The following is a 22,789-nucleotide window of genomic DNA, read 5'->3' as shown; positions in this document are numbered from 1 at the left end:
AGGGTTTAGGGTTTAGGATTTAGGGTTTAGAGATTAGGATTTAGGGTTACGTGTTTTGCTGACGACGTTAAAAAGATTTTTTTAATTCTTTTTTTTCTGTAGTTGCTATTTTTTTCACTTTTTTATTTTAAAAACATAATATAATTTGATAATATTTTTTTTCTTTTTTTAAAAGATATCGAATTTGAAATAATGAAATCATATTGGCTGGTGAACCTAGAGGTTCACCCTAGGGGGTGAACCCAAGAATAACTCTTTTCTCTCAACTTTACTAGGGTTTTCATAAAAGCTTCCTCTAACTCCGGCGGTCGCCTCCGCTTTGCGGTCGCCGGAGGCACCTTTCGATGTTTGCTTCTGTTCCCTTCTGTTCTCTGGTTATCTCTGTTTCTTCTCGGTGGGTGGTGTGGTGTTGCTGCGTTCAGTCCGGTGCGGCTCTACTAGATCTGCTGGCTCCCGACGGTCATGGAGGCGCGTGAGGACCGCTCCCTCCTTCCCTCAGTGACGACGTTTGGTCTGGTTGTCTCCCGACGATTTTCTCTTGACTGTGGCGGCCCTCTCCAGAGTTTGGCAGCGCGTGTGGCGTCGGCTAGGTTTCGAAGGCGCTCATCTCTGACTTCCGGTGTGGCTGTGGCTGGAGGCGTGATGGGTTGTCGTCGGCCTAGGGTTCGGTTTCCAGGTCTTCTGGTTAAAAGGGTGTATACGGTCACGGTAGTTTGAGCTAGAGGCGGTAATCTCCGGTTATCTCTACCGAATGACGGCATCATCGGTTTGTCGGTTTATCCTCCCGGCGTCTCCCTGTCCGGGTTGGTTTGCAGGTCTGTGGTGGATTCTAGGCTCAGTTTGTTGCGGTTTAGTGACTAGGAAGCTGTAGGAACCGTGCTTCTGGGGTTTGAGGGCGCCCTATCTCTCGGTATCTCGTGGCAACCGGGTTGTCTCTTCTAATCTTTCTGGTGTTGTTTGGTTTGCCATCGCCTCGTTATACTTTCGACTCTCTTCGATCGAGCCGCTCCTCTTTCTAGTTATTGTTTTGACTGTCGTGCGTTGTATGCTTGTTGTTTAGTTTCATTTAATCTTCTTGTTATTTTGTATTTCTGTCAAAAACTGAAAATTTGGTATAATAATCTTAATATTTTACCAAAAAAAAAAAAGTGCAAAAACCCGATAATTGTAACGAAGAAGATACAATAAGACAAGAAAAGAAGAGAACCTAAGCTGCGACTGTCTTAATTTGAGACCATTACTCGGGAGGCTTAAGATGAGCACAATTTGGGAAATGTAGAGGAAGTTGCAGTGAAACAAGACAGGCACTGCCTTCGTTTTTTTTAATCTCATATCTAATACTTGTTTTATTGGGTCTTGTTTGTTCAAAACTACATCACAGTTTGCTCAAGGTTCATTAGACATGTAAAAGACTCATCAAGAAATGGAGGCGAATCAACACCCAATGACCTTATGCCTATGTAGCACGGGGACGTCTATTTAGGTGCCGTACCGGTACCAGAAACGTTTCGGGGACGGGTACTTCACGGGGACAGCACTGGTACGGCTTGGGGACGGTCAGAGAACATAGCTATGAGTAAGACTAGTTTTTACGGGACATAATGCTTGTGCAATTGTTTTTTAATTGTCACTGTTATCTTACTTCTAATTTTAGTTGGTAAAATAGACATATTATAGTAAATTATATATAATTATGTTAGATTCACTATATAAATTTATTTTTTTATAAATATTTTATATTTTTTACTAGTATATATTTGCCGTACCCGTACCCATAATTTTTAAATTTTCCCGTTTCCGGTCCCCGCTTCCGTCCCCGTTTATGTCCCCGTATCCATCCCGGTGCATCATAGCCTTATGCATAATCTTGAATAAAAAAAAAGTTAAATATCATTTGATGAACATTTACTCAACTAAGACAGATTGAGATTCCTAGGCATAAAGTTCCACCATTTCATTTTAAAAATGGTCATGAAAAAGTAGCAAAGCATTGCATAAGCCTGTGATTAAATAAACGCGGCAAAATAACAGAAACGTTTTTCAACCGAAACATAATTAAAATATCAAAAACAAAAAAATAAAATCTTTAAATCCCCTTTTTATTAATTCTCAGGAATCTCAACTTCACCTTCTTGAACTTCTTGGCGGTTTCTTTCGCGATCTTCTTGGGAGCTAGACCGAGCGGACCGATTTTGGGAGCTAGAGAACTCGCTGCTCCGACTTCACCTCCGGTTACGCGGACGTACACGTCCACGATCTGGCTCGGGTCAAGCTTCGGCGGCATTGCTGTTTTGCGGGGGTTAAAGAGGTTTCTTCTTCTCGATAGAGGAGACGAAATTAGGGTTTATGGAAATGAAGAAATACGACCAAGTCACCCTTGTACATATTTGGGCCCGATAATAGTGATCTTTATGGGCTTTAGTCAAAAGGTGTTATCACTACAAGAAAATACGCTATTTTCCGTCAAGTCGTCGGACGAATTTGACGATTTTCCGACGGCATTCCGACGAAACTTAAAAATACAACTTCGTCAGAAATTCGTCGGAATATACCGACAACTTTCCGACCAAAGAGTGAGCGTCGGTATATACCGACGCAATTCCGACGACATTCCGATTTAATATATAACCGTTACGTTCGTCCGAAATTCGTCGGTATATACCGACGACTTTCCGACGACCTTGCGATCAATAATATAACTGTCGCTGTCGTCGGAAGTTCGTCGGCAACCGACGAATTTCTGACGAACCTTTTGACCGTTGCCGACGAATACATATGACCGTTTTATAGCCGTTGAGATAGGAAAATACCGACGGAATTCCGACGGATATGACCGTTAGGGTCGTCGGAATTCCGTTGGAATGTCGTCGGACTGCCGTAAGCAATTTCCTATAAATACAACCTCTCCTCATTCAACTCATTCACTCCTCATTCTCTCTTCACTCTCTCTAATCACAACAATTCCGAGAAAATCATGTCTTCAGGAGTTTATTATCGTTCGTGGATGGATAAACCTCATATGGATCCCAACACCAATTTACTTTCGGAAGAATACAGTCAAGGGATTGGAGAATTCATGAAGCTTGTTGAACAGCAACTGGATGCAAAAACCGGTATGTTAAGATGTCCCTCCTCTACTTGCAATAATAATAGGATTACAAGAGAATTTGATGTTTGGACTCATTTGTATATGAGAGGATTTTCATGTAATTATAAAGTTTGGTATCTTCATGGGGAAACTGGTTATGAATATGGTAGTACTAGCGAACCTAAGCCTGTTAGCGAACCTCAGCCTGATATTAGGTTAGAAGAACCTAGATCGGATATAGATTATGGTGTAGGTACTATGCAGATGGTACATGATTATTATAGAGGGGAAGAACCAAATCCCGAATCTAGGAGATTTTTTGACATGTTGGATGCCGGAAAACAACCTTTGTATAAAGGTTGTAGAGATGGTCATTCACCCTTATCATCTGCAACTAGATTGATGGGTATTAAGACAGACTATAATTTGGCTGAAGAATGTGTGGATGCGATTACTGATTTTGTCAAAGGTATTCTACCTGAGGATAATCTTGCACCGGGTTCATACTACGAGATTCAGAAACTTGTTACGGATCTTCAACTATCGTACGAAGTGATTGATGTATGTATTGACAACTGCATGATCTACTGGGGAGCAGATAAGGAACGGGATAACTGCAAATTTTGTAGGAAACCTCGTTATCAGGAGACGAGGGGAAGAGTTCCGATCCCGTTCAAAAGGATGTGGTATTTTCCTTTGACGGAAAGATTGCAGAGGTTGTATCAGTGTTAGCGCACAGCAAAAGCAGTGAGATGGCATGCAGAGCATTCCACAAATGGTGAGATTAGACATCCTTCAGATGCGAAGGCTTGGAAACATTTCCAGTCAACATATCCAGAATTTGCGGAAGAGAGAAGAAATGTTTATCTTGGATTATGTACTGATGGTTTCAGCCCATTTGGAAAGAGTGGAAGACATTATTCTCTATGGCCAGTTATTGTGACACCGTACAACTTACCGCCAAGCTTGTGCATGCGACAAGAGTTTTTGTTCCTCTCAATTCTCGTCCCGGGGCCAGAGCATCCTAAGAGATCACTATACGTGTTTCTTCCGCCACTGATATATGAGTTGCAACAACTATGGACGCATGGTTTTGAGACATACGATGTTTCGTGCAAAGAAAACTTTTATATGTGGGCAGTACTTATGTGGACAATAAGTGACTTTCCAGCATATGGTATGTTATTCGGATGGACAACACATGGGAGGCTATCATGTCCATATTGTCAAGATGACACATATGCTTTCCAACTAAAGCACATAAGGAAAACGTGTTGGTTTGACTGTCACAGAAGATTTCTACCACCTAATCATCCATACCGTAGGAGTAAGACTTTGTTTAAGAAGAACAAGCAGGTGTTTGATGGTCCACCTGAGGAAGTTAGTGGGGAAAAATTGTGGAAGCAGTTGAGGGATTTTGGTGCAGGTAGGACGCCAGACGTAGGTGGACATGAATACATTCGAGTCGATGCGGTTGGAGAGCTACATAACTGGCACAAAAAGAGTATTTTCTGGGATCTGCCATATTGGGAGGATCATCTATTGCGGCATAATTTAGATGTCATGCATATCGAGAAGAACTTTTTCGACAATCTGATGAACACAATCCTTAACATCCAAGGTAAAACGAAGGATAATTTGAAGTCAAGATTGGATTAGTGTCGTCTGAATATTCCGACGACTCTAATTCGTCAGTATATATTCTGACGACCTAATTCGTCGGAATATAGTGTTTCCAATGAATTATGTTCTCGGAATATGTTATCGGAGCGTCGTCGGAAGTTCGTCAGAATGTGGTTTATCGGTTTTCGTCAGAAAGTCATCGGAAACTCTGACGAAATTCCGACGAATTTTTTTTTCCGACGAAATGATACCGACGATCACTGTCGTCAGAAATTTGTCAGTTCCGCCTATTCCGACGAACTTCTGACGATTTTGTCCATCAGTATCCGCCTGTTTTCTTGTACTGTATGGTTTAGTTTGTTGTTTTCCCGGTTTGATAGAACCGTTTTTAGATTGTTTGGGAATTGGGAGTTTGGGTATCCTCGGATCGTGTTTCCGGATTCAGTCTTGAAGATTTTATATATGTTTGAATTGTTTCGGATATGTTTATAATTTATCTAAGATCTATTTTCCATCCTAACTCATTTCGAATTTAGTTAATAATATTTGGTGTTTAAATTTTAGTTATTATATCAAAATAAGCATGAAAATGAATATTTGGCTTAGGTTTCATATTTCTTATACTAATTTAGATTTTCGAATCTAAATTTTATGAGTTTGGATTTTTGGATAGTTCGGTGCAAAAAGCACTACTTTTCTATAGCAGTTGATTTTAGGGAGTTTCTTGTACAGATCAAAGAATCATCTGAAAATGGAAACACTTTTACCTTCAATCAAAAGCTAGAATCATTACATAAGATGTCATTCCCTTACCAAGAATCCAGACAATCCTTGCAAAAGATTAAATGTTTTGGTTACTGATGTAGTTCTCTGGTATGCTAAGCTCGTATGATTTTGCAGGACGCGGGCTAGCTTGGCTTTCGTTCTTTTTCTACAATTGGGTGAAACACAGCTGGGATTGATTGCTATCAATTCAGAGCTCCTCTTGGCGACTGATGGGTCCATTGACATAGGCATATCTCATGTCATGTCTTGGTCAATTTGGATTTGGGCTGCGGTTTTGATTCTTCAAGTATGAATAAGAATATATCTTTTGTTTTTGCTTACTTTCAATTGGAAATAATCTTGGTTGAACAAAATTGTTGTCTGCAGAGCTCAGAAGATGCTTGTCTTGCTGGAGGAGCTTTGGTATTTTCTGTCTCAACTTTACTAAAGATGATCACCATATTGATTTTCTCACAGTCTTTACGCAGGTAAGTGACATTCATTTGATCATGCATCTAATAAGCTATATTCTCTGAAATATCACATATGCAATGGACTTATTTTTTTCGTGTGCATGACTTTGATGGTCAAACTGCTAATCATGAGGGATGAAATTAGAGATGATGTAAGACCATCTGTCTGGTATTGTATCATCTTCTACATTTACTTTCAGAGAGGTTTGATACTTATTAGTCATTGAACCTTAATGTGCTTGAAATGAAACTTAAAACTTAATGTGGTTGTTCAATGATATTTCAGGAAATGAGGAATTTGAAAGAAGCTATGGAAGAATATAAAGCAAAAAGGAAGGAAGATCGAAACAAAGGAAGATGAGGAATAGATTAGAAATGCAAAGGAGGATGGAGAACCGAGCATTGGCGCTAAACTAAACTTTATCACTCTCTTGTGTAATCAGGTTTAATGTGTTACTGTCCCAAGTTTACTCTTATTTTGGCTTACAAGTTTGACATTAAAAGCTCCATCTAGAAAGTATCTTGTTTGTAACACATCAACTTTTGCATTTGTGCACTTAAGTATTAACTGGACGGTTTGTTTATGGAAAGTTTGATGTTACTATAGAGCTGCCTTTCTTGGACAAAAAAAATTCAGACATTTCTTATGGCTATTTTGATGTGTTATATATTCTTGTGGCTCATTAGTTTAAATGCTTGTGGCTCATTAGGTTTTTTGTCTCTTGGATTAGGAAAATACGTCTCATTTCTTTTTCTTCTTCCTCTTTATTTTCTCAATTTTAAATCCCATCATTCTTTTCCTTTTGATTTATTTTCTTCTGTAGCTTCTTTCCAGTTCCTCCTTTACTGAAAAATTATTGAACAATGAGTTTTGAGTTGCAGTCTCAACCATATTAAACAATAAGGTTCAATGACAAAGTAAACAACCTCTTCCATAGTAAATGTAGAAGATGATAAAAGATCACACGGATGGTCATACAACATCTCTAATTTCATCCATGATGATTAGCCGTTCAACCATCAGAATTCTGCATTAAAAAAATATCAACTTGCATATGTGATATTTCAGAGGATTGATCAATTGACTCTCACTTACCTGCATACAGATTGTGGGAAAATGATTTTGGTGATCTTCCTTAGTACCGGTGAGACAACAATTACAAATACCAAAGCTCCTTCATCAAGCGAAGCATTTCATGAGCTCTGGAAACAATAATTTTGTTTAAGCAATTGACTTTCAATCGAGGTTAAGCGAAAAATAAGAGAATATTAGTATTAAACGAAAAAAGAAGAATCAAAGCCGCAGCCAAAATCCAAATGGACCAAGACATAAAAAAGAGATATGTCAATGGAGTCATCGTTCACCGAGAGGAGCTGTGTATTGATAGCACACAATCCTAGCTGCATTCCAGTCAATTTCCAAACACCAACTGCAGCTTGTGCTGCATGGTGATATATACGAGCTTTGCATATGAGAGAATTACATCAGCCGCCAAGTAAATAAAATTAAACTTACAAAAGTGTGTTTTCTATCAATAAATCCATCAGCTTCTTGAATAGCTTCAAACCAACCGAGTATATATGGAGAAATGACAACAATTAGACCAATATGAGAAAAAAAAAATTGTAAAAAAAAGGGCTAGAGATTAGATAATGAGAAACAATAAAAGAAACACAAATACATTTATCATAGATGAGTATATGAGCAATGCCAAATAACTCAATTTATTTGGTATACGTTTCACTACCGCATACAAAAACAAATCAATTATCAAAGCAAATTCTAGCCAAAATGCTCACTTAAAACAGGAAAAGATATATTAAAGTGATAGAGTACAAGTAAGCTAGCGATAATAACACCAAATACAGTGAAACTTCTATAAATTAATAATGTTGGGACTACACCAAAACTATAATTTTTTTATTAATTTATAGAGATATTAATTTATCGATATACTAATTGAACTAAAAATTCAATTTGAGACTATAAAATTATATTATTTTATAGAGATTTTTAGTGTATATTAATTTATAGCGTATTAATTTAAAAAGGTTATACTGTACATAGCAGCAGATGCAAAAAATAGTGAAAGGCAAAACCTGATCTTCTACCGTAGACACTTGCAGAGTGACATTAGTTATTGGATTAGTCATTTCGATATGTTTTATAACTTAATATTCTAAAATTTGTTTTTCATCCAAATTCAGATTTGATTAATAATAATAATAATTTATTTTTAAATAAGTATAAAACTGAATACTTAAGATATTTATTTTAATTTCAAATATTTATTTCAGATATTAACTTAGATTTTTCAAATAAAAAATTTATGTGTTTTTGGGATTTTCAAATAATCCATTTGGATTCGGTCAGTTAAATGCTTGTGGCTCATTAGTTCTTTGTCTCTTGGGTTAGGACAATGCGGCGTTGCTCATGCAGATAAAGACATTAAAGCAAGAGCTAGAAGCTTCATGGTTCAAGACAGGTTCCCCGTTAGGTTGTCACTTTGTTGCCTCGTAGTAGCTAACTTAAACAAAGTGACCGACTATCATTCAACAACCGTTTGTCTTATATCAAAAAGTCTGACCAAGAACGCAATGCATGTTTCTTTAATACTATGATTTCCTCAATGTAATAATATATGCTTCAAAACATTGGCTGATTGAGATTCGAAGGATAGTTATACTCCACCCTTTATTTACATTATACTAGGAAAGATAGATAACTAGATTAGATTCCTCTGAACTTTATCTTTGTATGCTAATTAGAAGCTTGCCAAGGACCAGAAGTTGAGAATAAAGGAAGGAGACACCGCAAACCAGCTGATGAAGGCCATTGCTACGGCGGTCTCGAACCTTGTGCAGTGGTTGACGTTACATCTATCAAAATCGTTGATGAGTACAGTTATGCCAGCAGACGCAGATGCAGCTGCAAATGTAAGTGTGGATGTGATCTGCAACAACAAAACAATGTTGAGATGAAAAAAGATAGTCAAGCCACTTTGCTGCCTCGTATTAACTAACTTAAAAGAGACAAGCTCCACAAGGTACTTACTCCATCTCCAACAGTGAAACATTGAACAATCAAGTGATTCCGAAGGCTTCTTTTGACAAGAAGAGCATAAGCATCGATGAAAAAAAGAGCCAAGCTCCACAGGCTTTGCAAGCTAACCGCAAGAACCAAGCAACTGTCACACGTGAAAGTTGTTTGGTCAGATTCTAATTGTCTTAAACCAAATTGTTCAAACATAATTGAGCAAAAACATTTCAAAACCCTAATAAACAAATGAACAAGAAGGACAAAACGTGGACTACACACCAATTCGCCGAGCAAAAACCCTAATTTATCAAAGGTTGACCAAGAGATCACTAAAGGTCCCTAACTTTTTTCAGAATCTCAAATCAGACAGGGGGAGGGAGGCTCTAGACTATCGATACCAAAAAGCGGTGGCCGAGCGATAATCGGAGGTGGTGATCATGACGGAGAAGGAGATGAGAGCGGGGACGAATTGAGAGAGGCGGAGGATGAGGCCGCCGGTTGTTCCGGGCATGCCCTGAACATCTCTCATCCTCGCTGGCGGTCTATCGTTAGCGGGCGGAGCTACCGGAACCGAATCCACCGGGTGAACCGCCGGTCGGCTCACGTTCATCATACGCTGAGGCAAAAAAATTTCGGACAGTTTCAGACCCTATAAAGGCAAGACACTGATACTTGACTACTTCTGTCTGAAACTGGAATAAGTTTGGTGGGACTGATCAAAGTTAAATACATTTACTCTTTTTTTGTCAAAAGAAAATACATTTATGTGGTATATAAATGTATTTCATACAGTAAAACTTTAATAAATATATTTTTATACTATTTTTATAATAAACTATTGGAATTATTAGCTTAAGAATTATAAATTTTCATTAATTTACATAACTATTAATAAAATTACATTTTGGGAATCAAATCTCAAATTTTCGGATGTAAACATATTAATAAACTTTTAACTAAATCATCAGACTGAAAAAATTCCACTAGTAAACTCGTTAAGTTTGAAATAAAATCATATTTTGTTTTTTTCTTTATTGTTTTCCTCTGTTTTTTTGTGCCTTTCTCGTAGTATTTACTATTTAGAACTGAGTATACAAAATAAAATATCTCAGACGAAAGTGGGAGACTATTTTTGTCTGGTTACAGAAGAGAGTTGGTGATCATACAGAATCAAAAGACACTTAGTTTGGAGTTAAAAAGACAACAACTAATAATAATTTACACAAAATAATTCCTCCGTAGTGGAAATATTTTTTACTTTACGCCAACTAATCAGAATCTATTCCTTCCCTTTTTAGTAAGATTGAAATCTTGAAAATCTCCCACATTTTCATTATCTATATATAAGATATTTAAATAGGTATATAGATAGATATATTGGATCTTGATCATTCTTCAATCCGTTATGTCTCCCAACAAAGCTTAGACGCAACACTTTCATGGCAAGGTGCGTATTCCTGCAACAAAAACAATAACGTGTATGAGATTATGCAAAATTTGAGAAACAATTCATCTTTTTTTTTTTTTGTAATTTACCTCTAGCTTTTTCACAAGCTCTTTAGCAGTAGGAGCGGAGACGATGATCTCACGAGCAGTAGGGCTGATGAATCCTTCTTCAACGGCTTTATCGATGAATGAGAGCAGAGAGTTGTAGTATCCATCAACATTAAGCAAACCCACCTGCAGAATTAATTTAATGATTTTAGGTTCTTGGATTTCCCATTTGAAGTTTTAATCTTTATTTCAAAATCTGAAAGAGTGTTTGTTTATTTTACCGGCTTTTCGTGTATTCCAAGCTGAGCCCAAGTTATGACTTCAAGCAATTCTTCAAGGGTTCCATATCCACCTGCAATTTTCACACAAAACCTTAGCTTTGCTTTTTCTTAAAGAGCTGATTAATCTGTTACTATGATATGGTCAAGTCAATAAATGTGTCATGTACAAGAGAAAACCAAATAATAGACTCTTCTCCATCTCTCTTACAGTTTGTACAATGGTATGAATATGATTGCAAAAGCAGGATCTTGAAGCAACTTGACTTTCCATTAATAATTTCAGATTCAGTGTGGGAAAAATATGCTATTTGTGGGACTGTTTCAGGTTTTGTCTGTTACTTGAAATGGGTAAGAAGAAAACTTTGGTCACGGTAAGATTACACAAGCTATACAGAGCATACCCCCTAAGTTTAAAAAGCAGAGCAATAAACAGAGTAAAGAAAAGAGAAAACAAAAAGGTCTAATTTTAAGTGCCAGATGTTGATGGGTCAAGGCCTTTATCTTAGACTCTGGTGACTTATTATTTTACATTTTTCCATACAAAAATAAAGGAACTTTTCACAGTAGCTTTCACACTGCAGCTTGACCAAGAAATCATGTTTTTACCAAATTCTTTTCTTCTCTCTTTTGCAAAATCAGTACAAAAACAAAACGAAAAATATTTTCATGAACAAATATTCCCCCCTTCATTAAGATGCAACAGGCCTAAAATGGTGCTGCTAAGGTTCCTTGTGTCACTAGAGTTTGACTAGTTTTTCCTTATCATCATTACTTTGTTTGAAAGAAAAGCAAAATTCTAAAGTTATAACGATATAAAATGAAAAAATTGATGATAAATTTGTGTGGATGGGGTTAAAACAAAACCTGGTAAGGCAATAAAAGCGTCAGAGTGCTTAGCCATCTCAGCTTTCCTTTGGTGCATATCTGCAACTGCTCTTACTTCTCCTACTGTTTCACCAGTCAACTGCAAAGAGCATCCACCAATTTTTTAAATAAAAGGAAGTAATAATTAAAAGCAGTTAAAGGGAGAAAGCAACTTTGGACTCTTCTACAGGCAAAAGCAATGATGGCAATGCAAGTAGTCGTAATATTTGGATGTTTTTGAAATCTCCTACATTTTTTCACATAACCCTAATCTAGGTAACCATCTCTTTTAATCATTTTCTTCACATATCTTTTAGTTAAATTAAGGTAGAAAATGAAGATATTTGTATTTTAGGATAGCTAAAAGAAAAGAAGATGACGCAGAAAAGAGAAACTACAAATAATCATGAGACTGGAGAAAAGGTAATTATAAGTAGGGAGAAGAGTAAAACCTAAGCAAAGACTGGATAAGTGGAGATTAAAATGGGGTTGAATTGGGATTTGGAGAAAAGAAAACAGAACTTAAACATAAATTAATAAACAAATAGCAATGTTTATTTTAAAAAAAAAACTTGAAAAGTTACCTCTTTAGGCATGAGGGTCTTGGGAATAATTCTGTAGAGTGACAACAAGATGACAAAAAGAGGTTGAATTAGAAGTAATCAACAAGATTACCCAACAGTTTCGTTCCAATAGAAACTTATTAAAAACAGTTTGTTTGAAAGATCTTGAGGCCAAAGATCACAAAGTAGTTAAGTGGAGATTAAACAGAGTCAATAGTTTTAAGTGATTTGACTAGAGAAAAATAGTTACCCAATAACATGACGACCACCATCATGAACAGCTTGTGAAACCAAACCCATCAATCCTATGCTCCCACCTCCATAGACTAAATCAATATTCCTTGAAACCTGCAGGACAAAAAGAACAGAGTTACACACGAAGCCTAGATTTGGTAGCAAATAACTAGACGGAAAAAAAATCTAAGTTTTGAGATTCAGACCCATTTAACAAAACATCAACCAGAATATCCTAAAGTTAAATATCATTTGGCACGTTTCAAGGAAGAAAGCAAAAATGCTCTGCATTTGCAAAAGTTACAAAAACACACATTCAAAAACATCTTGTGACTATGTTTTACCAAAGCTCAAAAAGAATATAGTTTTGCAGAACATAATGAAAGCAAAGTACACCATCTTATGGTTCTTATTTCATATCCACCAGTAGAAAAAAAAATAAAAAAAAATGAGTTGAAGTTCATGTAATACCAGTTCGTTGCCAAGCTCAACAGCAGCATCTTGGTAACTACTTTTCTTGCCCTGGCTGCTTCCACAGAAGACACAGATTCTTTTGAACCTTGACATTTGCATCTTTTCAGCTGTGATCTCCATTGATTCTGATCAAAAGCCTTTGAAAAAATCTAAACTTTGTATGGAAAGAGAAAAAGGTAAACAGTTTTAAGATTTCTTTGAGCACAAGAATCTAAGACAGATATGAGTGTCAAAGAAACCTAATTGAAATTTTTAACTCTGTTTTTTTTGGGTGTTGTAGTGTATCCTTTACCACTAATGCGTCCTGGCTCAACACTTCATTGTTATATAGTGCGTCTTCTCGTCATGCTGGTCACCGATTTAATTTATTTTTTCATTTAGTTAATTTTTAATTAGGTATTTCCGCAAGTACGACATTTAAACCACAATTTTTTTTAAAAAAAATTCTTTGAATACCAAAATATTTCAAAATCATTTACCTAGAATAGAAAAATATATATAACAAAAAAATTTGCGAAGATTTACCATATTTATGTGAAAGAAAAGAAGAGCATAGAATATTTTTATTTTTCAAAAATTCCCTTTAATTTATATCAATATAAAAATCTGATTTGTTAAATGTTAAGGTCTTCACACGTGAGAGATTAAAGCACGCGCGTCTTTCACAACCCGCACATACAGCTCATGTTGGCACGCCTGACCAAAATCTTTCCTTGTGTTAATTTTCAACAAACTGGTTTTTCCTTTCCAAAATATGGACTCGTCAAACAATATAAGATTATAGTACCAAAAACCTTCGTTATGGTCGTAAAACGAAGTTTATCTCCACTCTATTAGATAAGAGGTTGTGTAAATGGCGGTACGAGGATAATAACTCTAGACCCATTATACATTGAATGACGCAGAACTGACAAAGTTCGATTGTGATTGGGACATCAATCTCCTTTGAGTTGTATGCACACATTGCAGTTTGGTAAATGTAACTCAATTTCAGATGAACAATGTTTGAGATGCAATATAAATATACTTTATTGAGGCTAATGGAAGGTTTGTAAAATGCTTTCTTAGTTGGATATTTGAACTCTTATACGTGACTTATTGCATGAGATCTTATTCTTCTAATTTATATTTGAGGATTAGTTTTGATTTGGTCATAAGTTAAAAGAGACAAATTCACACTATTGGAAGATATAATCATATATGTTGTATTTAGTTGTTTTCTTATTTTATATTTTGGTGATTCATCTTATTGTATAGACTTTTCATTAGGTTTACGTTTGTATATAGGCAAAGTGACAAGCTTTGAATCAATGGGAAAACCACTTAGTAATTCTTAAGTTTTTAAATAATGTTTTGTAACTATATCTGATGGAAGTAGAATTAGATTATTAGAATTGATTCAGTGATAAAGGTTCCTCGCTTTTTTCCCTTTCTCAAGAATAGGACAAATAGTTAATTTTCTGTATAAAAAATAGGACCAGAAAATGGACAGCTTATATCTGGACAGTGTAAGATGGGTACAAACGTTATTTACTGATACTCATGCACAAAAATATGAAAAATGACCAAAAATAACCAAGACAAGAAAAACCCACTAACATAATTTAATGGGAACCATGTAAATGTTATGGGTACACCAATACATATTTACACACAATATTTTTGAGGATATATAGAATAAAGAAGTTAGTGGATGATGATGTCTGGGATATGGAGCAATGTGCCATTGATGATTGAAATAAGAAACACAATGTGAGTTATGGCTTTTATTACCAATGTATCCCAATTCACCCTCCCTATGTAGACAACCTTCTTCTTGTTCTTTGCATAGGAAACATCTATTCTATTTTCTATTCCTCTCTATTCATTTTAACCTTTCTGTATTTTATGAAAATATAGTTCTTAGCTTCTCCCCATCTTCTTGTGTAACTAAGTTGTCGTTCTGATTCCACTTGGTATTATCGATCCATATAATAATTATTTTAAGTCTTGTTTCAATTTGAAATAAAGAGCTCATTCAGTTCATCAGTTCAATTTCTAAAGTTTTGTGTTTTCTTAGAAAGAAATAAAATTTTAAACAAAAAGAAATACAGTTCTTGTTATATTTTTATTTTCATTAGGATACTAGTTTTAATGAAATGTAAGTTTCGTTTAAAAAAAGACAAAAATAAAACACTTAAAGGTGATAGCATAAACTAATGAAAAAGACTAGCTTCATACAAAGCTTATATCATAACTCCATTAAATTGTTAGCTTGGAATGCCAGTAACACCCACACACTCTTTATACAGTTATACTTAATTGCAAGCAGACACTTTATAATCAAGATCATATTTACTTGTTTATAATATGTGTATAAGCGTGTGAGTATTTAACTAATAAAAATAAAATGTTAATTGCAATCCCAAGATCTGAGTAGATGCTGCCCATTCCTTTTATGTAGGGTTTTTGAGATTATAAACAAATAAGTAAGTTTGTAAATTAATGTGTACTACTATCTGCATGCTTGCATGCGCATTTATCTTCTTCTCTAGTTTCCCTCCACATTCTTCTTGACTTCTGACCCAATTATATTCTATATTAATAACCATGACGATGGTAGTGATATCACAATTTCAGTAGATAATACTTGCAGTCTGGTTATTATATTGAAAGGTTATAATATGAAAATTGGTAAATACATATACAGTACATGATGTTTCATACTCGATTTTTTAAATAAATATGTACAGAAAAGATAACTTTTAAAAGTGGATATTTGAAATACAAAGTATCTTTTTGAACAAAAAAGGTTAATATTTGTCTTCAATCGATTTTTACATGATGATGTCAAAGACTTATATAGTAACATAGCATTAACGATCACCTAACGGAATTTCAAATCACTTGAAAAGTGTTCTGATTATTTTTGTAAAGAGTATTAGTTGTCATAGAAGTAGTTCATAAATAAAGTGTTTTGAATGTTCACCTTTTGTAATTAGAAAAGGGGAACATATTTGAATTTCTTTTGAGTAAAAGTTTCAGTTGTAAACATATAATTTATATGGAAAAATATAATTTATAAAAGTTCCGAAAGCTGAAGCTTTGATCAATTCGGCGACATATACTCCCATATTTAGCTCCGAAAGCTGAAGCTTTTATTAATCGGAGCTAAATATGGGAGTATTATTTTTGTTTGTTGGTGAAACATTGACCGTTTTACGATTACTTTCTGTTAACGTAATTCCTTCATATTTCTCGTAACTTCGTTATAAAGCGAGTAAATTATTTAACCGACAAAGTGGCGCGAATGTATTAGTATAATACAAGCTCATCAATTTCTACATATATGAAGGAAAGGTTTCACACTTTCTATCTGACAGAATATTCTTGTCTTCGTTAGAATATTCATCCCTGATTACAAAAATAATTGCTTAATTAATTTGATTTGATTTATATCAATGGAAAATGAAAATATATATTAGTATCATTTTCCATATTTAGCTCCGATTAATAAAAGGCTGAAGATTTTGTTTTTCTTTTTGTCACAAAAGGCTGAAAATTTGTTTGCCATATTAATTGTTGGGAAATACATCTGACAAAGAAGACGATATACTTCAGCTATTGCTAGAATAGTTTTTATGGACCTTTTTAATGAATTTTATTTAGGGCTGGACAAAAATCCCGTATCCAAAAAACCGAACCGAATCCGATCCGTTCCGAAAAAGTAGTACCGAATTCGAACCAAAATTGATTAAATATCCGAACGGGTTCAAAATTTTGGTATCTAAAAGAAAAAAAACGAACCCGACCCGAACCGAAATATTTCGGATACCCAAATATATCCGAAATAGATTTATATATCTAAATATATTAATTACTTTAGGAGTTAATGTATATTTAAAAACATCCAAAATATATAAGATACTTTTAAGCTATCTAAAATACTTGAAAAAAAATAATATATATATATATATATATATATATATAATCAAAAGTAAATATATAAAATAGTTAAAATATATGCAAAACACCAAAAATACTTGAAATATCTATTGATTCTCTATCCAAATATTCAAATCAAACCAATTTATATGTTAAGCTTAGATATTTTGACTTATTTTATTCAAATTTACACGTAATATATTATTTTGTTTATAGATTATGAGAAATTTAAAGTATATAATAAATTTTAAAATTTTAAAATAATTTAAATGGTTATCCGAACCCGCAAAGATATGAAACGGACCCGAACCGAAATTTAGAAATACCCGAATGGAGCTGAAATCTTTGACCATAAAATCTCGAAACCCGAATAGATCCGAACCGAACCCGAATGGGTACCCGAACGTCCACCCCTAATTTTATCTGGTTTTATCATGGGTTAATAAATATTTTTAGTTGGTTTGTATTATTGTATATTCGATGCAAACGGCATATGTTAATTCGGAGGCACGTGAAAATTCTTGTTGTTGAATGTCTATCGAGTTATTTATCAAAACTTTTTTTTTTGAATTTGTTCGGAAAACAAAGAGAGAATAACTGAGAGTTCCAAAAGTGGATTGATTTAGTCATTTATGAAATACGTTCACTTACTTGAATGTCCATCGAATTATTTACAGTAAAACAATGTTTGAACCGTCTTGGATAAAGCATAATGAAAATGATGTTGTACGTTTATATCTTGAGGATAGTGTTTGATACGTTAAAAGTAAAAAGTAGACATGAACGGATGATAGTGTACTCTACAATCTACATGCATGTGCATTGGAGTTTATGACCTATCGTTATACGGTTTGTTGGTCGACTAAAAACTATAACGTTTTAGAGACTCAAAAACCTACATATTTATGTAGTTTTTTTTGTTTGTAACTTAAGTGTAGTTTATTCTTTAAATGATCATTTTTAAAGAAAAGGACACACCACGTAGGAGACTATGATTGCCCGGGTAAAAATCTTGAATGCATAAGACGTCAAACTTTTAAAGCATAACCATCAGCAAAGGTTGATATGATTCCGACAAAATTTTTTAGTTATGGCTTTTACGTGAAATTATTTACCGCTTTAAGTGAAAACAGAACCCCCAAAATTGTTATTTCCCCCCTACGAACCGACGCTAAATCCACAAATTAAGGAATTGAAGAAAAAGGAGACAACAAAACAAGAAGAAAAGGAAAGAACATGGATTTGAACATGGTCAAAAGGGGGCCAGTCAATGGTCACAAAGTGACAAATCCGTTGTGTGGTAGTTATCATAAAGTGTCGGACAGTTAATACCGTTGTCAAATGTCTATGTCTAGGCTTGGGCACTATTACTTGATACCCGGTTTATACTTGCTACTTAGACTTGGCTCGGTTTGAAAAAACAAGTATTTGCTACAGTCAAGTCGACTAACAAGTAAACGGATTCTATTACTCATAAGTACAAGTCAAGTAACAAGTATTTTTTTTATTTTTAACTACTTAGTTTGTTACTTAACTTGTTACTTCGTATCTTCTACTTGTTCCTTTACTTGTTATATATTATTTACTTTATTAAATATTTGGTATCTAGTTTATTAGTTAATTAAAATTTGATGTATTATATGTCTATCAAAACTAAAAGAATTGTGTCTTTAAATATCAATACCCAACATTACTAAACTATTGGGCTAGTACTAACCGATTTAGCCCAACAGAGATCTGACGTTTATATACAGAGCCGTATAGGTAAAACTATGTGTTTTAACTTTAAGTAGTCAAGGAAAATAGGTTAAGTAATTGAAAAGATCAAGTATCAAATTAAGTAAAACATAAAATCAAGTAATAAACAAAGTCAAGTAATTTACAAGTATTAAAAAAGTTTGCAATTAATTGATACAACGAGTACTCGTTCAGAACAATTCAAATACATGTAACAAATACAACTACTTGAACAAACAAAATCGGGTAACAAGTACCTAAAAAATGCCGGGTACTTGACCCGTGCCCAGGCCTATCTATGTCGTTATCACTCATCACTAATTAGCAATTAGTAACAAATTAAGTTACCATCCCATCAGTAACTCTATATTTTGGAAAAAAATAGTAGTAATTTGAAAAGTAATATACAATAGTGTTTTTAGTTATTACCTTTGGTAACCAGTTAAGTTACTTTCCCATCAATTAGAGCTGGGTTCGCGGGTCAACCCGCCCCGCTCGCCCAGCCAACCCGCGGGTCGACTCATTTTTTTCACTCAAAACTTCGATCCGCATGATCCGCAAAGAAAGATTCACATACCCGCACCCGTCCCGCCCATGTTTGCGGGTAACCTGCGGGACCCGCAGGTAATATAAATTTTAATAAAATAATTATATTATATATTATTTTCTGAATTTATAGTATTTAATATATTTTTTACGAAAATATATATTATTTTTTGAACTTTTTTTTTTTTTATTTTTTTGCGGGTTAGCGGGTACCCGCGATTCAAAATCGACCGACCCGCACCCGTTCCGCGTAGAATCGACTCGACTCGACCCGCACCCGCATGTTGAATTTTTCGAAATGGCCGACCCGTACCCGCCCCGCAGCGGTTCAAACGGAGCGGGACCCGCGGGTAAAAACTAAAATTTCCAGCTCTACCATCAATCAATCTATGTTTTGGAAAAGTAGTGGTAATTTGAAAAGAGATGTACAATATGCTATTTACAGTAAACATTACAGGCTGACATTCTGTTTTTCCAAATAAAAATGTGACATGTTCAAGAATTTAGTGATAATTACTTTCATTTATAATAAAATTAAAATGTTTATGTACACTTTCTAACAAGGGTCATTTGCTTTAAGTACCAAAAACCAAACGACCATTTGTAATTTTTTTTTTTTTTTTTTGTAAAAACTTGTCATCCAATCAAACTTTGATTTTTCGTGATTTTAGGTTACAACCATTTTTTTTTGCGTTTGTGTTTTGCGTATTATAATTCTTCAGTCACTAATTGGTATGAACAGGTATGGGTTTAATAATAGACGGTGTATAAACGGATTTATCAAAACAATAGCGACCATACGAGACAAAAAGACATAGTCGATGAACATATATGTCTGTAAACGTAATAGATTAGTAGGTATGAGCAAAATATGTATACACGTACGTAAGGAGTTGATGAAGACAATAGGAGGAAAATAGCTATTTTGCAGGCAAGAAGAGTGGTGAAATTATGATGAAGCCAAGAAGCAAAGAAACATTCATTTGTGTTTTTTTAATCTTTTGGGAATTAAATTTTTATGTCCTTAGTTTTTGGGACATTATCTAACATCCATTTCAATTCCCTCAAACTTTCGGCCGTCTCTATACCCCATTTGGTTTACTTTAAGAAAAAAAAAAGTTTATGAAGCTCATATTGTGCGCCTACTATTCCAAGTATTTAGTTCGACCTGTTTACACCATGTGAATCACATAGTAAGTTATAAATATTTTCATGAGATTTTGGATTTTATCTTTCCATTTAGACATGAAATTGAATTGACCAGACTTCGAAAGTATTGGCGTCGACATTAGTTTACTATATATAATGTTAAAATATGGTTACTAAGAGGGTAATGTAATTAATATGATTTTAGCGAAGGAGAAAACAATGAACATGCTCATGTCCAATGTATTGAGGTTTCATAAGTCAAAGTGGGTCTACTTACGCTGACCAAATATAAATCTATGGCCCACCATCACATTACCCTGGTTCAAAGTCCCCTTCTTGTTATCACAAGATCATTGTTCAGAGTTGGTTAAAAGCTTAAATATACAAGAAAAAATGGATTAAGCAGTATATTAGTAACTTTAGCTCATACATGTGGAGCAACTTTTCTGGAGAATCTCCTCACTGTGCAGACTGAATAACAATTGTTCTGTAGTTATTCTTACAACAACCTAGTTACAATAAGGCCATCCGTTGTGAGATTATGATATCCTTAATTACACTTAAATGCAGTTTCAAAATTATATATGCTTTATCACAATCTATATTATTATTTGACAAGTGAATTTGCTGATTTGTCATGTTCTCCATAATTTTAAAATAATTTTGCTTATTTATCATGTTTTATTAGGTTCTAGCTAAATCATCAATTTATTATTAGTTTTTAGCTGAGTCACTAATTTATTAATTTAAAAAAAATATCCTTACTGAATCTTATATATAATTAAAATGAATTTAATTTTAATAATATCAAACTTGTATGTTATATCAAGTATTCAATTAGTTTTTCTTATTTGTCATATTTTTATTAGGTTTTAAACTTTTACCTAGCTTATTGATTTATTATTAGTTTCTAACTGGTTCACTAATTTATTAATTTAAACAATACCCTTAATGAATTTTATATATAATTGAAAATGAATTTTATTTTTATAATATAAAATTTCTATGTTATATTAATTATTAAATAATTGATTATAAAATAATATAATAAAATTATCAAAAAAAATACTTAAAAAATATTTTTATTATAAATTTTTAAAAATTAAGATAGAAAACAATTTATAATTAAATATTAGTCAAGAAATATTTCTGAATTATTTCTAAGATATGAGTGTTTTAAAAACTTTAACATAATAATAAGTATATATTTGATGAAAAATATTTGACTTATATAAATACTTTGATGTTTGATGTAAATATTTGAAAACATAAATAATTTATTATGTTGGTTTTAGATTAATAATACGTAAACTAATAAGTAATCATAAGAAGATTATACCCGCCCGTATATGCGGACAAAAAACCTAGTATTCAATATATATTTCTCTTTTTCATAACAATTTCGTATCAGAAACTCATTTCTTACAATATATATACTTCTTTTTCCAAATTTTTTAATTCAATCATATGTAACAAAAATGTAGTTTGCTGTAAGAGATTGTACTTACGGAAAAACATTAGGAAGATACTAACGTTTCGTGGATAGCATCAATACCAAGAGAAATACGTCAATTGGCATCGGTAACAAGTGATGCCTTTCATCATCATAAACTACTTCCAAAGTGTTATCTTTCACGTTTCTGCATAAAATATTATTACACCTATATGCTTAGGTATATATGTTAAATTTGAGTTCATCATCAATTTTCAACTTATAAATAATAGGCAGTAAGTGAATTAGTCCAAATCCATTACATACTATCTATGTCTCGTGAAAATTCATAGTGTGAGAACACCCCCTCGAGATGATAATTTTGTAACCACTTTTTTTTTTGAACACAAATTTTGTAACCACTAATGGTAAGAACATTCCACTGCAGTATTAGGGTCAGACCGGCCAGACTCATTTTCGGGTCAGACCAGTTCAAGATCAACTGTTTGACCGGCCTCATCGACTTTGGTTTCAGTTGTTCAATGCTTGTTTGGATTTTAATACCATGTTAAATTTGAGTTTATCTTAAATCTATATTATAATAGATGAGTTTTTGCTCACTCTTCAGCGTGCCACGTCAGCGTTTTGTGGACCCCACTTTTAAAAAGTGTAAAAAAATGTCAAGTATATGGCTCAAACCCGGGTTATTGAGATATAAACACCAACATTTATACCACTAAGCTAAATCATACTTTGTACATTGATGGTCGAACCTAATATATATTTATGAAGGTCGGAAGCTCTTGTTTCTTCGGCTTCCTCTGAGGGTCGGGCCTACAAGTGCGTTATGGGTTTCATTTTTAAATGAGATTCATCACGTTATATGAAAAAAGCTCAAGTTTGCAACAATTATAGTTTTCTCATATTGTAAACTGTTGTCGTTTAACATGAGTTTGAGTTCTTTTCATCACTGTCTCAAACAAGTCTGAGTTACAGAGTTGCGCCCTGTGTCTGTTCGTAATCTATTTTCACCGGTGAACTCTTCATGTCCACACCTTAAATCGCTTGATCATAAATGTTCCTGATTTGTAGCCCCTATATA

At 34.0% G+C, this 22,789-nt stretch overlaps 2 protein-coding genes and 1 long non-coding RNA gene across 3 annotated transcripts; 1 reads left to right on the top strand and 2 right to left on the bottom strand.

Annotated features, from left to right (window-relative positions):
- The first annotated feature begins 5,449 nt into the window (after positions 1–5,449).
- Positions 5,450–6,394, top strand: LOC106341522. The gene is made up of 3 exons (XR_001269664.1): positions 5,450–5,783; positions 5,864–6,153; positions 6,236–6,394. It is a non-coding gene; the product is annotated as an uncharacterized LOC106341522 (long non-coding RNA).
- A 2,177-nt stretch (positions 6,395–8,571) lies between these two features.
- LOC106340089 (CASP-like protein 5A1) lies at positions 8,572–9,697 on the bottom strand. Its single transcript, XM_013778953.1, has 3 exons — positions 9,388–9,697; positions 9,005–9,137; positions 8,572–8,903 (listed from the first exon to the last, which is right to left on the bottom strand). Exons 1-3 carry the CDS (start codon positions 9,600–9,602, stop codon positions 8,715–8,717), a joined length of 537 nt encoding a protein of 178 aa, XP_013634407.1. The 5' UTR covers positions 9,603–9,697; the 3' UTR covers positions 8,572–8,714.
- Positions 9,698–10,115: 418 nt separating this feature from the next.
- On the bottom strand, positions 10,116–13,180 carry LOC106340428 (cytokinin riboside 5'-monophosphate phosphoribohydrolase LOG3-like). The gene is made up of 7 exons (XM_013779307.1): positions 12,897–13,180; positions 12,442–12,539; positions 12,213–12,243; positions 11,629–11,728; positions 10,765–10,835; positions 10,526–10,669; positions 10,116–10,446 (listed from the first exon to the last, which is right to left on the bottom strand). Exons 1-7 carry the CDS (start codon positions 13,017–13,019, stop codon positions 10,393–10,395), a joined length of 621 nt encoding a protein of 206 aa, XP_013634761.1. The 5' UTR covers positions 13,020–13,180; the 3' UTR covers positions 10,116–10,392.
- Positions 13,181–22,789: the final 9,609 nt, after the last annotated feature.

Source organism: Brassica oleracea, chromosome C4 (assembly GCF_000695525.1).
Source record: "Brassica oleracea var. oleracea cultivar TO1000 chromosome C4, BOL, whole genome shotgun sequence".
Lineage (NCBI taxonomy): Eukaryota > Viridiplantae > Streptophyta > Magnoliopsida > Brassicales > Brassicaceae > Brassica > Brassica oleracea.
This window is presented reverse-complemented; position numbering and strand designations above follow the sequence as displayed.

Bases quoted from the DNA above. Each gene is read 5' to 3' on its own strand.
- LOC106340428 (XM_013779307.1), bottom strand. From the start codon at position 13,019: ATGGAGATCACAGCTGAAAAGATGCAAATGTCAAGGTTCAAAAGAATC. The intron at 11,729-12,212 runs GTAACTTTTCAA...TGCTCTTTGCAG, and splicing joins AGACCCTCATGCCTAAAGAG to TTGACTGGTGAAACAGTAGG. The intron at 10,670-10,764 runs GTAAAATAAACA...TTAATTCTGCAG, and splicing joins TTGGAATACACGAAAAGCCG to GTGGGTTTGCTTAATGTTGA.
- LOC106340089 (XM_013778953.1), bottom strand. From the start codon at position 9,602: ATGATGAACGTGAGCCGACCGGCGGTTCACCCGGTGGATTCGGTTCCG. The intron at 9,138-9,387 runs GTATCGATAGTC...CACGTGTGACAG, and splicing joins CGCTCGGCCACCGCTTTTTG to TTGCTTGGTTCTTGCGGTTA. The intron at 8,904-9,004 runs GTAAGTACCTTG...TTGTTGTTGCAG, and splicing joins GTTTCACTGTTGGAGATGGA to ATCACATCCACACTTACATT.